The 16,702-nt window shown below is 46.7% G+C and overlaps 1 protein-coding gene across 1 annotated transcript; it reads right to left on the bottom strand.

The window, feature by feature from the left end:
• Nucleotides 1-613: 613 nt before the first annotated feature.
• Nucleotides 614-12,668, bottom strand: ZNF620 (zinc finger protein 620). Its single transcript, XM_049628955.1, has 4 exons — nt 12,311-12,668; nt 6,310-6,463; nt 5,716-5,829; nt 614-3,308 (listed from the first exon to the last, which is right to left on the bottom strand). The coding sequence occupies exons 1-4, from the start codon at nt 12,332-12,334 to the stop codon at nt 2,302-2,304; spliced, it is 1,299 nt and encodes a 432-aa protein (XP_049484912.1). The 5' UTR covers nt 12,335-12,668; the 3' UTR covers nt 614-2,301.
• Nucleotides 12,669-16,702: the final 4,034 nt, after the last annotated feature.

Raw genomic sequence — 16,702 nt, forward strand, 5'->3', positions numbered from 1 at the left:
TTAAGCAATTAAACATCAGACTCTTGATTTCAGCTCAGGTCATGATCTCAGGATTCGTGAGATTGAGCTCCACATCAGGGTCCGTGTTGACAGCACGGAGCCTGCTTGGGATTCTCTCTCTTCCTCTCTGCTCCTCCCCTGCTTGGGTGCTCATTCTCTCTCAAAATAAATAAACGTTAGAAAGGAAGGAAGGAAGGAAGGAAGGAAGGAAGGAAGGAAGGAAGGAAGAGAAAGAAAGAAAGAAAGAAAGAAAGAAAGAAAGAAAGAAAGAAAGAAAACAACCCAATAATAAAAACACAAGCAAAAGATATGGACACTGGACCTAAGACATAATGGAAGGCAAATAAGCACATGTAAATATTAGAATAGCTAAATTATAGCTATATTAGAATAGCTAAAATTAAAAAAAAAAAAAGGCACTACTGAGCATAGCCAAAGATGGACTGGAAATATAAGTCTCATACAATGCTGGCAGGGATATAAAATGATACATCTTCTTTGCACAACAGTTTTGAAGATGCTTAAAATGTAAATATATACTTACCTTATGACCCAGGCATTCCACTACTCTTACTTACCCAAGAGAAATAAAAGCATATGTCATTACAAAGACTTAAAACACACATGTTCATAGCAGCTATATTTATAATAACCCAAAACTGGAAACAGCCCAAATGGTCATCAAGAGATAAATGGACAAATTTTTGTATATCTATAGTGTAATACTGCCAGGAAGGAAGGAAGGAAGGAAGGAAGGAAGGAAGGAAGGAAGGAGGAGGGAGGGAGGGAGAGGGGGGAGAGATAAAGAGGGAAAGAGAGAGGGAAAGAGAGACAGAAAAAGACAGAAAAGGAAAGAAAGAAAGAAAGAAAGAAAGAAAGAAAGAAAGAAAGAAAAAGGAAAGAAAGAAAGAAAGAAAATAACCACTGATATAACGCATATGCAACATGGGTGACTCTCAAAATTATTATGCTGAGTGAAAGACACCAGGCCAAAAGTAAGAGTACATACAATATGTTGTTTATATAAAATCCTAGAGAAGCAAAACTCATCCAAAGTGACAGCGGATCAGCAACTGCTGTGGAAGCTACGAGAGGGGCATCAGCAATGTTTGGGGGGTTATGGCTGTTTATTATCCTGACTATGGTGACTGCTTCACTGGTGCACACGGACGGCAAAGCTCGGCAATGGTATCATGATCATAAATAACACTTTTGTTCATTACGTTCGAGTCCTTGTTCTAAGCACTCCGACATGTATTAACGCAGTGAATCCTCGACACAAACCTCTGAGGTAGACTGTCAGCAGATTTTACTAAGGAAACTAGTTGGGTCTGTAACTTCACCAAGACTCAGAACAAAGCCGGCCCGTCTCGGTGTCGTTACCCACTACTCTGCTTCCCGCATCGGGTAAAGTCAAGGGCTTGCAAAAGAGGGACACTACAACAGAACACATGGACACCTCACCTTGTTCCCACACGTAACACAAAACAATGGTCACTTTTTCCATGATACAGAACAGCAATGAGATAGATGAGTTTATGATAAATAGGGCCTTGCATCTGACTCAAAGGGTACATACACCCCAACTTTTGCAAAGGCACAGGCTGCAACTGAGTAGTGAGAAGTAACTGACAAGTAAGCAGTGTGGGTGTGCCTGCACCCGAGGTAGGTCTCTGAAAATGTGCACCCCACTAGGAATGTCCTCCACCGTGCACATGGTTCCACAGGGACAAGGGCCCTCTGTTTCTGAGTTTAGGGGACTCCTAATATAAAGACACTGACAGGGTGTCCATTTCTTTTCTGAGTGACCGCTTGTTTGCTGTCGCACACCTGAGAAGGGATGCATGGGACATAAACGTTCCAAATCTAAAAGGTCTGAAATACCTTATACCAAACTCACACTTGGGGATACTGAATTCTGGGTGGAAGTTATTTTCCCTTTGAATTTTGAAGGCCTACACCGTGGTCCTCTAACTTTCAAGACTGCTGTTATGAAATCCAATGCATTCACATTCCCGGTCTTTTGTTTTCTCTAGAAACTTTTTGCCGTCTCCTCTTTAAGCCTGGACTCTTGATAATTCACAGTGGTGTTCTCTGATGGAGGTCCTCCCACACCTCCCTCATCCATCTCGCGGGACACTCAGTGACACCACTAACCCCGCGAGGTACCAGCCAGTTACACGTCCTCGTACACTCGTGACTTAGCGGTTTGTTTCTTTTCTCGCTGTCAAGAGCGTACTGACGAAGAGCATGAGAGTGGGGAGAAACAAGGAGGCACGGCGCCCACAGCTGCGGACAGCCCTACTCTTGCACGGGTACCTTCTGCGTGTGTAGTTTCCGATGCAGGGTGAATCGCCCGCACCAGCTGAAGGTTTTCCCACACACCTCGCACTCGTACGGTTTCTCACCAGTGTGAACCCGCTCATGCTGGACCAGGGTGATTTTCTGACTGAAGGCCTTCCCACACTCCTTACATTCGAAAGGTTTCTCCCCGGTGTGAATGCGCTGATGCTGAGTCAAGGCTGTGGGGGAACTCAATCGTTTCCCACACTCTTTACATTCGTAGTGTCTCTCCCCGGTGTGCACTCGCTGGTGGACGATAAAGCTTGAGCTACAACTGAAAGTCTTCCAACATTCGTGACATTCATAGAGCTTCTCCCCCGTGTGGAACCTCTGGTGCTGGAGGAAGACGGAGCTGCTGATGAAGGCCTTGCCGCACTCCTTACATTCATAGGGCTTTTCTCCAGTGTGGATTCTCTGATGCTGAATCAAGGCCGTGTCCGAACTTAAGCCTTTCCCACATTCTTTACATTTAAATGGTTTCTTTCCAGTGTGAATTACCTGATGCCGAACAAGTAATGAGTTATATCTGAAGGCTTTTCCACATTCCTTGCATTTAAAAGACCTTTCGTCAGCGTGACATCCCTGAAAATCCGCCACTCGACTGAAATACCTGCCACATCTTCTACATTCGTATGATACCTGACCACCGGGAACAGTCTGATCTGTGGAGACTCGTGTGCTGACACTAACGTCTTCCCCAGACTTCTCACACTTCTCCCCACTCTCCACGGCGTAGGCCTCGCGACAGCTGGTTGGCCCATCTGTGAAAGCTCTCCTCTTGGACTTTGTCTTCTTGGCTATGCAGTGACCAGGCTGCTGCTCTAGGCTGCTCCCCAAGTCCAGGTGCTGGGGAACGTTCCCTGGTAGCCCTCCTAACGTCAGTCTGTGGGACTCCGTTTCTTCGGGAATGCGTTCCTTTGGGCTCGACTCTTCCTTCTCAGCTCTGGTCTCAGAGCTACAGAGCTCTGTATCACAAAACAAAAACAAAAACACACAAGTGTCAGCCTCTGATATCGCAAAAAGAAACTACATGTGCCGAAGGGGAAAACGGGGCCAAGTGGTTCTAATCTACCCTGTGTGGCCATTTTCTAACATGCACACAAAATGGCTACCGAACATCAGCACACAGCAGAGCGCCACAGGTGAAACGAAGACTCCACGGGTGGAGGCAAGCAAGGCCGGGAGGCACTCCCATAAAGAGGACAAAGACTAGAGAACAGCAAAGACTGTGACCTAGCAGGGCAGGAAGACCAATGGTGTTCTCCCAAGTGAACAGGTTAGGTCAGAGGGCAGACACAGAGAAGGGATGACTAGAGACCCCGAGGTCAGAGGAAATCCACCAGATCAAAGAAAGGACAGGCCAAGCACCTCAAACTGCAAAGGGTCCCACAACTGAAATTCCTGAAGGGCTGCTCATCTTTTACAACACTGTCCATGTCCTAATCTTTGAGAAGAGAGTGGTCTCTGTCACCAAGTTGGCTCTAGCAAGGCAGCAGGCTCCCACGGTGCGGCTGAGGGGACCGGGTCCGGCTAACCCCACGGCAGCTGGGAGGACGGGAGAGGTGGAGCCTTGCCTCTAAAACGGTCGAGTGCTGCGCATGTGAAGAACCCTTCTAAGGATGGACAGGACCCGGTGATGACTCTTGTGCTCTCCCTAAAATGCTGCACGGGCTGTATGTAGGGTTTAATACGACAGTAGGAACGTGAAATCCTAAAACCAACCAGACGGAGAAAACCAAAGGCTACTTTCCCTCTGCCGCTAAGGCCTTCTGCAGGCTAACATGGCCTTCAGCACTGGGCCAGGGCAAACTCACGCGTCAAGAAGCCAACAGTTTAGAAAACACTGTTTAGGGGCGCCTGGGTGGCTTGGTCGGTTAAGCGTCCGACTTCGGCTCAGGTCATGATCTCACGGTCCGTGGGTTCGAGCCCCGCGTCAGGCTCTGTGCTGACAGCTCAGAGCCTGGAGCCTGTTTCAGATTCTGTGTCTCCCTCTCACTGTGACCCTCCCCCGTTCATGCTCTTTCTCTCTCTGTCTCAAAAATAAATAAACATTAAAAAAAAAAAAAAAATTTGAAAACACTGTTTACCCAGAAAGCCTGAAGTCCTGGGATCACACCCAAAGGGCACAACCTTAACACAAGGCTGAGGGCAGCTGGGGAGCTGGGCATTATTAATGGTCGCTCCCTGTGAAGTCTGAAGAGCCCCCCAATGTCAATAGGCGGAGAAGGGGTGAAACGGAGTATCAGAGGCAAAAATACAGGGTGTGTTGTTACTTTTAACTCCTGGGTCAACACCTTTCGAAAGGAGGAAGTCGTCCACCGTTCTTCTGTAACAAGTTTTGCTTCGAGAGTTCAGCTATTAAAATAAAAGTCTTTCTAAGTGCAGGGAAGGTGACGTACTTTGGGTGGCCGCTGATGCAAGGAAAACGGGGTGGGGGGGGGGGAGTGTCGTGCTGATGTCCGCATGGGTGTGAAAATTCCCATTAGGAAAACGAATTTTTCTTTATCTTCCAATAACTTTTTCAATGATACAATTTTATTTTTTCTTTTTACTTACGTCGGTGTTTGGGAACCCGTAATTTCATTTTCCACAGAGGAGTGCCTGGTTGGCTCAGTCGGCGGAGCACGCAACCGTTGCTCTCGGGGTCGCGAGTTTGAGCCCCAAGCTGGGTGCGGAGTTTACTTTAAAAACATGTGGGGCGCCTGGGTGGCTCAGTCCGTTGAGCGCCTACCTCTTGGTTTCGGCTCAGGTCATGATCTCGCGGTTCGTGGCTTCAAGCCCCACACTGGGCTCTGTGCTGACAGTGCAAAGCCTGCTTGGGATTCTATCTCCCTCTCTTCCGCCCCTCCCCTGCTGGCTCGCCCTTGCGCTCTCTCTCTCTCTCTCTCTCTCTCTCCTCTCTCGCAAAAATAAATAAACATTAAAAAAAACTTTTCCCATAGAAATAATATATTCTGAAGCTGCAGATGGCCAGATAGGCCCCAGAAGCCTATTTTCCCTCCAAGGTGGTTGACATTCTCATCTTCGCGAAAACAAACTGGTGGAAAAGTTAACTGTTTCCACCAGACAGGACCCCAAAGGGCTGTCATGGTTCAACAGCTGTTGAGCCAGATGCTATCCCTTGGCAGGCGGTGAGGCGGAGAGGCAAAGACAAACACGCAAAGGCATCCTGCAGCCATACCTTCCTTGGAAGAGACTGGCCCTTCCTCGTCTGGCGGGGGGCGGCTACCACTACGAACACAGAATCCCATGTAATGATTCCAGAGGAAAGAAAACAGTCGCGCAAGAGAAGAAACACTCTGCACACACTGAAATGGGAAAATAAGCAAGCAGCCTAAGCAAAATGGGCAGCTGGTAGGTTCTCAGGCTCACCTGGACAGATGCCTCCGAGGACTTCCCTGCCCGCAGGTTCCCAGGGTTCCGTGCCCCATGGCAGTTCCCCTCGCTCTAGCTGGGAGACCAGAACAGGTCTGGTGAATAGAAAAGCTGCCCAGGAGAAAGAAACAGGAAAAAAAGGTGAAGGGAATCACAGAGCAGCATCCCCTCCCGGCTGTCTTTACCTTTCTTCGTTCGCCGAGCCAGGGAGGGAAACGAAGAGAAGTCAGTCTACACCATCTTAGAGGACAGAAAATTCCCACAAAGGGGGGCAGAGTCCTGGAATAACCCCCCACTCACATGAAGGAGTCCCAGATCCTCGTCAGAGAACTTGGAAGACGGAGGCCCAGGGGCCCTGCTGAGCTCTCCCTTCCCTCCATGCATGGGACAGAGCCCCTTCCCAGGGTCAGAGGGACAGTGGATTCCAAAACCTGAGAATCCGAAACTCTCCTCGCCCACGAGCCTCCGGGAAAGCTCAGCCTTCGTAGCAACTGCCCGTGAGGGTCAGAGAGGCCGTGATGTCTAAGGAGGAAAGAAAGCAGACGCACAAAGGGCAGAGGGCGAAAACAGCAAGGAGAAGAGATGCCTTACCCAGGGAAGCCACATTTGCATAATTCTCCAGCATCACCTCCCGGTACAGAGCCCTCTGTGAAGGGTCCAGGATGACCCATTCATTCTGCGTGAAGTACACGGCCACGTCCTCAAAGGTCACTGGCTCCTGAGACAGCAGGTTCCTGCTGAAGCCCTGTGTGAGGGCCGAGGAGCCTAAGTATCGGGGCAGAGACCCACGGGGTAGGTGGCATTGCCAAGGACAGCTCTCGGGGGCCCCCTCCCCCCCCGCAGGGGGCAGCCGGCGGCCAGCACTGCCCTCAGCCACAGGCCAGCCCAGGACTCCCTGCAGTCCTCCCCACCAACAGCCCTTCCTTCACCTGCTCACCTCTGTGCTGACTCTGCCGGGCCAGGGTCTACGTGCCTGTCGGCCCCTGTGGCTCCCTTCCAGGGGTTTTGCGTGTCCGTGCACAGGGGACAGCGGTATAAACACAGCCCATAGCACTTCACTCCCTCCCGAATCTCACTAAAGTGACGGCCCAGCAGGAGAAGAGTCAGACAGACTAGGCGCATGAACAGAATTTCACAAGGATGAATAGCAACTATATTAGAGGAGCAGAGAAAGCTGAACCTTAACCACCGGCAGAGGGGGAAGCAAACAAAACCAGAGATGAGCTCAGGATTTTTAAAGTGGGCTCTGCTTTTTAAAACTTGATAAAATATTCTATCCATTTAAAAACACCAGGGAGGAATGAGGAGCCACAGAGTACTTAAGGCAGTAAATGAAAAATACCTACACAGAGGCGTATCACTGAGCAGTCGCGGAAAAATGAGACCATTAAAGCAAAACAAAACAAAACAAAACAAAACAAACCAACCTAGAGGTGCCTGGGCGGTTCAGTCGGTTAAGCGTCCCACTTACAATTTCAGCTCAGGTCCTGATCTCGAGGTTCATGAGTTTGAGCCCCGCACTGGGCTCCATGCGGACAGTGCAAAACCTGCCTGGGATTCTGTCTCCCTCTCTCTCTGCCCCTCCCCTGCTCGCTCTGTACCTCTCTCTCTCTCTCTCTCTCTCTCAAAATAAATAGACATTAAAAACAAAACAAAACAAAACAAAACAAAACTAAAGGCTTCCAGAGCAGGAAAAACAACACACACAAGAGGACTGGGGAGTCGAGATGGCAACAGACTACTCGGCGAAAACAAACAGGGAAACGTTTTCTTTTGTTTTGTTTTAAGTCTTTGTTTATTTTTTAAATATATATATTTTTTAAGTAATCCCTACACCCAGCGTGGGGCTTGAACTGACAACCCCAAGATCAAGTCACGCGCTCTACCGACTGAGCCAGCCGGGCGCCCCAAATGGGAAAATGTTTTTAAAAATGCTGAGTGAAAACTTCTGCTTCCTGTCCAGATGGAGTCAAAGGGATCGGGTTCATCCTGCCTAAACCGAGACAAGACAAATTATGTCAAACAGGTTCCCAGGTTACTGACATCTGATGGCAATGAAGGACAACATTCCCCAAGAGATGGGAGATAAAGAGGTGAGCCCTAAGATTCCTCAAGCTTGTCTCGGAAGGGTTTCCAGGCTGCATCACAGGGAGGGGAAACGAGGCAAAGCCCAGCAGCTTCCCTGGTAGATTCTGAGGAGACCAAGACTGTGGGAGTTTAGAGGACAGGACACCACGGAGAGAGCTGCACAGAGAAGCAAACCCAGTGGGGTTATGGGCAGGGGTTCCCCAGAGTATTCAACAGAACAATGACCAGGGCCCTTTTCATCTGAAAAGACTGAAGGGCACAAAGCCTGGTGTTCACACAGGGCCAGTAAAAGTACCTATTTCCACTGGAAAAAATCCATAATTCATGGGCTATTGAATAGAGCTCTCAGGAAACTCTTGCCTCAGTCGTGGCGAATAATTATTTCTAGGCCATGCACTGCTCCAGATCCTACTACCAAATCATAAAAATCAAGACCAAAAAGGATCAAATGTATTCCTAAGTAATTGAACTTTATTCCAGAAAACACTCAAGGGTATTTTGGGGGGGAGCACCTGTCAGGCTCAGTCAGCCGAGCATGTGACTCTTGATCTCAGGGTTGTAAGTTCGAGTGCCACATTGGGTGTAGAGATTACTTAAAAATAAAATCTTAAAAAAAAATTTTTTTTTAAAGAATATTTTGGGGAAGTAAGGGCACCTGGGTGGTTCGGTCAGTTGAGCGTCCAACTTCAGCTCAGGTCATGGTCTCACAGTTTGTGGGTTCAAGCCCTGCATCGGGCTCTGTGCTGACAGCTCGGAGCCTGGAACCTGCTTCAGATTCTGTCTCTCGTTCTCTCTCTGCCCCTCCCCCACTCGTGCTCTGTCTCTCTGTGTCTCTCAAAAAATAAATAAAAGTAAAAAAAATAAAAAATAAAAAAAAAAGAAGGTGGGAAAAGAGGAGTAAAGGGAACAAAGAACAGATGGGACAATTAGAACACAAATATGAAGATGACAGACTCAAATCCAACCACATCATAAATAATCTAAACATCCCAACAGCCAAACATTATAAAGTCAGCCTACTATACGCTGACTTTAAGAAATGCATATTACATATAAAGACAGGAATAAGTTAAAAGCAAAAAGATGGGAAAAAATACACTAGCCAAAAAAAGCGGAAGTGGCTATATTAATTTAAGGTAATGTAGATTTCAGAGCAAAGAATATTAAGAGATAAAGATATGGTTCATAATCATAAAGGAATCAGGGCATCTAACAATCCTACATGCCGGGGCTCCTGGCTCGCTCAGTCCCGAGAGCATGCGACTCTTGATCTCGGGGTTGTGACTTCAAGCCCCAGGTTGGCTATAGAGACTACCTAAATAAATAAAATTTAAAAAACAAAAACATAAACAAAAACCCCCACAATCCTACATGTTTATACAGTTAGCAACAGAGCGTCGAAATACATGAAGCAAAAAACTGATGACGCTGCAAGAGAAACAGACAAATCCATAATTGTAACTGGAAATTTCAATAACCCCTCTCAACGAGGATATAGAAAATATGAACAATACTATTATCCAACTTGACTTAATGGACATTTACAGAACGCCCCATCCACAACAGCAGAATACACATTCTTTCCAGGTGTCCAAGGAACCTTTTGCAAGGTAGACCATACTCTGGGCTATAAAGAAGAAATCAAAAGGATCAAGTCATACAAAGAGTGTTCACTAACCACAACAGAATTAAATTAGAAATAACAGAGGGGCGCCTGGGTGCCTCAGTCAGTTGAGCGTCCAACTTCAGCTCGGGTCATGATCTCACAGTTCAGTCTGTGAGTTCAAGCCCATCCTAGGCTCTGTGCTGACAGCTCAGACCCTGGAGCCTGCTCTGGATCCTGTGTGTCCCTCTCTCTCTGCCCCTCCCCTGCTCACCTCTGTCTCTCTCTCAAAAATAAATAAACATTAAAAATTTTTTAAAGAAATAAATAAATAAACTAGAAATAACAGAGACGCAAGGAAAATTGACAAATATTTATGAACTACATAACACACGTCTAAATAACACATAGATCGAAGAATAAAACAAAAGAACTCAGAAAGTATTCTGAGCTGAATGAAAATGAAAACACAATGTACCGAAATGAAGGATGGTGCTAACACAGTACTTAGGAAGAAATTTATAGTATTAAATGCCTGTGTTACAAAATTTAAAAAGAAAAAAAGGTCTTGAGCCAGGGACCTTTAGAATCTAGAGAAAGGTGACCTTCACCTTTAGAATCGAGAGAAAAAACAAATTTAACACAAACTTAGCAGAACAAACAAAATAAAGATCCAAGTGGAAATCAGTGACATAAAACAGAAAAATAGAGAAAATCAGCAAAACCAAAAGTAGTTCTTTGTGAAGATCAATGCAACTTCTAAATCTCTGGTCAGATGAATCAGAAAAAAAAGAGAAGAAATAAATTAGCAATATTAGTTATAAAAAAGGTGACCACTACAGATAATAAAAGGATAGTAATTATTATGAACAACTTTATGCCATTAATGTCCACAACGTAAAACGGACAAATTCCTTGAAAGACACAAATTACCAACACTCATTCAAGGAGAAACAGAATAGCCCTATACCTACAAAGGAACTGAAACTGTATTTTAAATTTTTTTGTAACATTTTATTTATTTTTGAGAGAGACAGAGACAGAATGCGAGAGGGTTAGGGACAGAAAGAGAGGGAGACACAGAATCCAAAGCAGGCTCCAGGCTCCAAGCTGTCAGCACAGAGCCCGACGCGGGGCTTGAACTCACAAGCTGTGAGATCATTCCCTGAGCCGAAGTCGGACGCTCAACCGAAGGAGCCACCCAGGCGCCCCCTGAAACTGTATTTTAAAACTTATCAGAAAGAAAACTCCACATATAGATGATTTCACTGGTTACCAAACACCTAAGGAAGAAATGTAATCAGTTCTATGCAAATTCTTCCAAAATATTGACAAGGATGGAATACTTCCCATTCTATGGGACAAGGACATTACAAGAAAACTGGAGATCAATACCTCTTACAAACATAGATGCAAAAATTCTACACAAAAATTTAACAAAATAGAATCCAAAATATAGTCAAAGAATAATACATCAAGACCAAGTAGTTTTTATCCAAGGAGTGCAAGGTTGGTTGAATATATGAAAAAAAAAAAAAATCAATGTAATTTGCCACATTAAGAAACTAAAACAGAAAAATCATATAATCCTCTAAACCAACATAGGAAAAGCATGTGTCAAAATTCAACATCCATTCCTGCAGCAAGCTAGGCATAGAAGAGAACTTTCTCAATCTGATAAAGGGCATTTACAGAAAACAAAACAAAACAAACCCTATGGTGAGGATCATTCTTAATAGTGAAATACTGAATGCTTTCACCCTAAGGTCAAGAATAGGACAAAGATGCCTGCTCTCACCACCTCTACTCAACATTGAAATGGAGGTTCTAGCTAGTGCAGTTAGGCAAGAAAAAGGAATAAAAGGTATCCAGACAGGAAATAAGGAAAGGCAATTATCTTCATTTGTGGATGGCATGTCTATGTAAACATTCAGCGGAATCTACCAAAAAGTAATGACAATACTAGAATTACTTTATCCATGGAAGGACTTCAATTTGTGGACAGAGGTGAAAAGGGTCCTCACTGTATGCAATGATGCAAATTTCCCGTTTAATGAATTTCTACTTTTCAGCCTCGATTGCCAAACCTATCCCAATCAATCCCCTACACTTGTTTTTCCATCCTGATCATGTCTTCGTTTGGGCCTTCTCATCTGTCTGTCCCTCTCAACTCATCCTCCCCTGTCCAAACACACCCGATGGTGACAGATGCAAATGAAAGATACAAGCCTGCGAAACAGTAAGGAACCTTGGGAACAAGCCCCATGTGCACTTGTGAAACTCCCCGCCGCCTGCCGGCTGCCGGCTGTCAGCGCTTTTCTTGCAGAACTCCCTACTGGCTATTTTTACTTTGCTCGCAGAGCAAAGCACCAGCTAAGGAGCAAACCCAGCCAGGTCCAAACCAGTGCGCTCCGAGAGCCACCCCCCCAGTGCCGAACTTCCACGATTTTCCCCTCATTATAATACTAAAAATCATGCCCAGGGGCCCAGATTCAACACGATCATTACGCACGCGATGCATGAAGAAACATGACCTTGAAGTGCGCAGGTGCTAATAAATCCCTGCCTCTACATGCGTAGACAGCCCCCTCTTCCCACCGAAGTACCTTTAAAAAACTCTCCCAGACCTCTCCTCGGAGAGTCAGCCTGAGGATTCTTCCCTTTGTGCTGCTCTTCTGCGCTCGAGCATAAGCCCCAATAAAGCCTTTCTTGGGACTTTACATTTTGGGTCCCGTCCCGTTTCTACCAACGCTGGGTCCAAGGACCCCAGTCCCGGAACACCTGCACAACTCAGGCTCCGGATGCAGGCTGACAGCTGCTCTCTTGACATCAGAGGGTGGGAGGGCCGGTTACGGGAGGGGAGAGGGGGGAGCGACAGAAGCGGAGAGGAGGCTCGCTCACCTGGTGCCACGTGATCTGGAGCATGGCTGGGGTCCCCGTTTCACGCGCCCTCGGGGTTCGGGGTGAGACAGAAGAGAAAATCAAGGACGGGCAGGACAGCTGCTGCCGGGCACCCCGCAAATGCCGTCTGTCCGCCGGGGGCTCCCTGCGTCCTGGAACCCCCCTCACCACAGAGGCACAGGGATCGGAGAACCGAGCATTGAAGAACTCCGCGGGGATGCGACCCCGTTAGCCCGTTCCCGGGACGCGGAGCCCAGGCGACCGCTGACGCCGCGCGCCCCGGACGCAGGGAACGCGCGAGAAGGCGGTCGGCCAGGGCTCCCGGGAAAGCTTAGGACCCGCGCCGCCGGAAGCGCGTAGGGCCGTTTCCCCTCCTCTCTAGGAAGCTGCAAACGTCCCGGTCTCCGTGGTTCCCCAGCCCGGCGGCAACCGCCACGGTCTCTACTCCGGGAAACGTCGAGCCAGAGTTACCGGCTCCAGGCTAGGGTCCTGCAGCGCCCCCTCGCGGCAGCTCCTCCGGAAGATGTCGTCTAGCCAGCTCGGGCCACAGACCAGTTGCACAGGCCACAGAAGGACAATCACCCAGGGTTCCTTGGCGTTTGCCGCTTCTGGCAGCCCTTCCAGCTATTGAAGGGACCATTGCTCCACCTGTGCCAAAGCCTACCTGGGTTCTGTGGCTGCGCTGCAGTGGGGGGGAAGAGTGGGACCCATCACTCAACAGCCAACTGGGTGTTGGTTGAGAGCACTGACTACCTAGGTCCACGAACCTGGCTGTACCACTTCTTAGCTGTGGGAGGAGCAGCAAATTGCTTTACCTGTTTCCTTATCTGCGAAATGGGTATAATAGTGATACCGACTTCAAAGGGCTTTTGAGGTTTAATAATTGAGTTAGTGGGTTGGCAAAGTATTTATAGTAGTTCCTGGCACAGGGTAAGTGCTTGTGAGTTGTTTGGTTTTCTAATTGTGTTTTTGCTTTTGAAGATACAAGTGCTGCTGGGACTGCCAATATGTGGCACCGTTTAGGGAAAAACCTATTAACATTTAGCCTTAGACCCCTTTCCCACCCTATCCCTGGATGTATGTTCCAGGCCCCGCCTGGAAACAGATTTCAGTTGATGGCTCAGCAGCCTTCCCTGTGAATACTGTGTCCCTCATATTAAGTTAAATGTTTTATATAGCTCGTCCCCTGCCAGTCTTCAAAGACTTGTCAGGGTACCCCACTGCACAGATAGACCTGCCAATGGGAGAGCCTCCGTGATCGGTCTTCATTACATATTTGCAATCCAAGCAAATGTGTCCACCCTATCCCAAGAAGCTCTTCTTGGAGGCTGTCCGTGGGTTTTGTCAGTGGGTGAGTGGCCGAAGCTGGTCTGTTTGGGACCCCAGGAGCCAGGTGATCTTCAGCCTTGGCTACACTCCCTGTTTTCCAAGATTAGAAGGAATGATTTGAGCATTCTGGAAGCTGAGCAAGGAGAGGAGCCTAGAGATTCAGTATGCATCCTTTGACAATCCCCGTTTTCTAGAACTGGGTGGATCATTCCTGCCCCTTCAGCTTTGCATGGTGTCCCTGAAAGAAGGACATCTATGGTTCACCAGTTTGAGAAAATGCACTTCCAGATTTCTGCCTGGGTCGGGGGAAGGAGAATCACATGGCTACATGGAATCAGGGAAAGGATCTGGGATCAGGCTGAGACAGGGAAACTAAAGAGACCCCGTGAAAGCTGCTTTTTCACTCCTTTTCCTGCTTCTATTCTTGTTAGAACCTACATCCCTCCCTTATGGCAGGCGTTATAGAACGATGTACGTCCTCCTTGTAAAGGTCAAGGATTTAATTTCTCTGGCGTCTTCCAACACAACAGATAACATCTAAGAACCAAGTGGAGTCATGTGAAAGTCTTCCAGGACCAATGACTCATCAAGACCCCTGGCTGCAGGGCGTAAGTGAATTAGGGAGGACACTTAAATACTTGTCTTTCTTCCTGGATTACTAAGAAGACAGGTATAGGAGACAACTGTCTTCGATAAAAACCCCAGGCTCCAAGCAAAGCCAAGACTCATTTTCCTTCCCTTTCCTTTTGGAGTCACCCAGACACTCTGTATGTATCTATACTCTCTCTCTGTGGTCCTCAATAAATTCTGCTCTCATTTCTCTTGGCTCACATTTGATTTCCATTCTGGGTGAAGCCAAGGACCCTCTTGGCTGGTCCCGTGGGACCCCTGCTGGGTCCTTGGACCCAGCCAGGCTGCATTATGGACTTTTAAACAAGAGCAGGGACAGCTGGGTGGCTCTGTCAGTTAACATCTGGCTTGATGTCGGTTAAGCATTCGGCTCAGGTCATGACCCCACGGTTCGTGAGTTCGAGCGCTGCATCAGGCTCTGCGCTGACAGCACGGAGGCTGCTTGGGAATTCGGTCTCCCTTTCTGCCCCTCCCCTGCTTGCTCTCTCTCTCTCTCTCAAAATAAATAAAAATAAACTTAAAAAAAAAACAACACAAGAGCATCTTCCCTATGAGGGCAATGTGTTTAAAAACAAAAAGACTTAAGGCACTTATTGTAAGTCAATTAAACTATCACGCTATTAATCTCCACAGGAAAGATTTTATACATTTCTAAGCTCTATTATAAATTATGCCAGAACACAAATTTTATTGAGATAAACACAATTATTTCAACATTTGATGTAACACAAAAAGTCATTTTTTTCATTAATAACTCTGCAAAATGGCTGTGTGAACATCTTCATTTAGCATTTTCTTAGGAAAGCGTTACATACAACACACTTAAGACTTTACAAGGAGCACGTGGGTGGCTCAGTCGGTTAAGTGTCTGACTTAGGCTCAGGTCATGATCTCACAGTTCGTGAGATCGAGCCCTGAGTTGGGCTCTCTGGAGCCTGCTTCACATTCTGTGTGTGTGTGTGTGTGTGTGTGTGTGTCTGTCTGTCTTTCTCCCTCTGCCCCTCCCTTACTTGTGGACCAGTCCTCCCTCTTTCTTTCAAAAATAAATAAACATAAAAAAAATATTTTAAAAAAGATTTTACAAAGCGTATGTAGAATATTTAATCTGAACATTTATCTGAACATTTATACCAAAAAAAGTAAAGACAAAATAAATCTGAAACTGATGGAAACAATGTCAAATTATCACCGCTATAAGCTAGCAAATGACAAATGCCCTGAGAAAACTTCATGCAACATTTACATATGGTTAGGGAAGATTTAACTAGCGAAGTTTTACAAAATCCTATTGGAAATAAGGTAACCACAGAAAGCAGAAGGTGCAGCACAGCTCAGCAGAGCCTTACGGGGTCCTGGTATACCAGGTGAACTTGGCATATACCCAGTGTATCAGACAGATGCAGCTCAAGTTACACATAGAGGATCCTCAAGTGGGTCCTTCTGTGTTGGAGGAACTCATCTTTTGTGAGCCATGCTTTTATACTCAAGGTAAGCTAATCAGAATTTACACACAAATGTGTGCACTTCTATGTCAAGGAATGTTTACACATTCTGGGCCCTTTTGGTCCCTGCAACACAGCCAGAATCTGTCAGGTGGCAATAATGATTGCAGTGCCCAGATGTCACCCAACAATATCTCTATCTCATTCCAGCAACTCAGAAAGACCTTTTCCCTATGCCATGTAAACAGTGCTCGCTGCAGAGCCAAATGGTATACAAAGATTATATTTCTTATATTGCACAACTTTTTCAAAATTCCTAGTTGCTTTTCTATTTTCACTGCTTGACTTTATGATAGCCTAGGTTTTCCACAAACCCTCCTTGGTATTGTTGCCTGATGAACTGGGGAGACCCCGGGCCCTGGGGCCTTGACCCAGCCAGACCTGAAAGAGTTGCTGACAGTTCTTGGTCTTGTCATGAGAATGAATTCAAAGACAGACACACAGCACAGTAGACAAGTGACACAAGTGGAAAAGTTTATTAAAGCGAAAAGTACACTCAAGATATGAGAGTGGGCGAGAGAAAGAGAGAGAGGGAGAGTTGTATGCCTAGGGGATTCAGTTTCTATCTTTGACTGACAGTTGTTAACTAGGGGTGTAATATTCATTACCTGGGGAAGGAAGCAGTGTTTAGAGCTTTTTCTTCTAATTTGATCAGGAGTTTCCTGTCATGGCATCCGCCATCTTGGGTCTGTCTGGTTTGATCTGGCTTGTGGTGGAGTGGTGCCAGGACAGGCCTCTGACCTTCCCAATAGCTGGCCATGACTTCCTCAGGGCTGGCCTCCAAGTATCCTGTTAGAACCTAACTAACTGCCCACTCTAACACTATGAGGACACAAGTTTCCAGTCCTGCTGCACAACTGTCATAGTGAGTCTTCACAATTTCCCCACAGTGGACCCATGCTTTTCTGGACACTATGTCCTCCTCATTCTT

This window comes from Panthera uncia, chromosome C2 (genome assembly GCF_023721935.1).
Source record: "Panthera uncia isolate 11264 chromosome C2, Puncia_PCG_1.0, whole genome shotgun sequence".
NCBI lineage: Eukaryota > Metazoa > Chordata > Mammalia > Carnivora > Felidae > Panthera > Panthera uncia.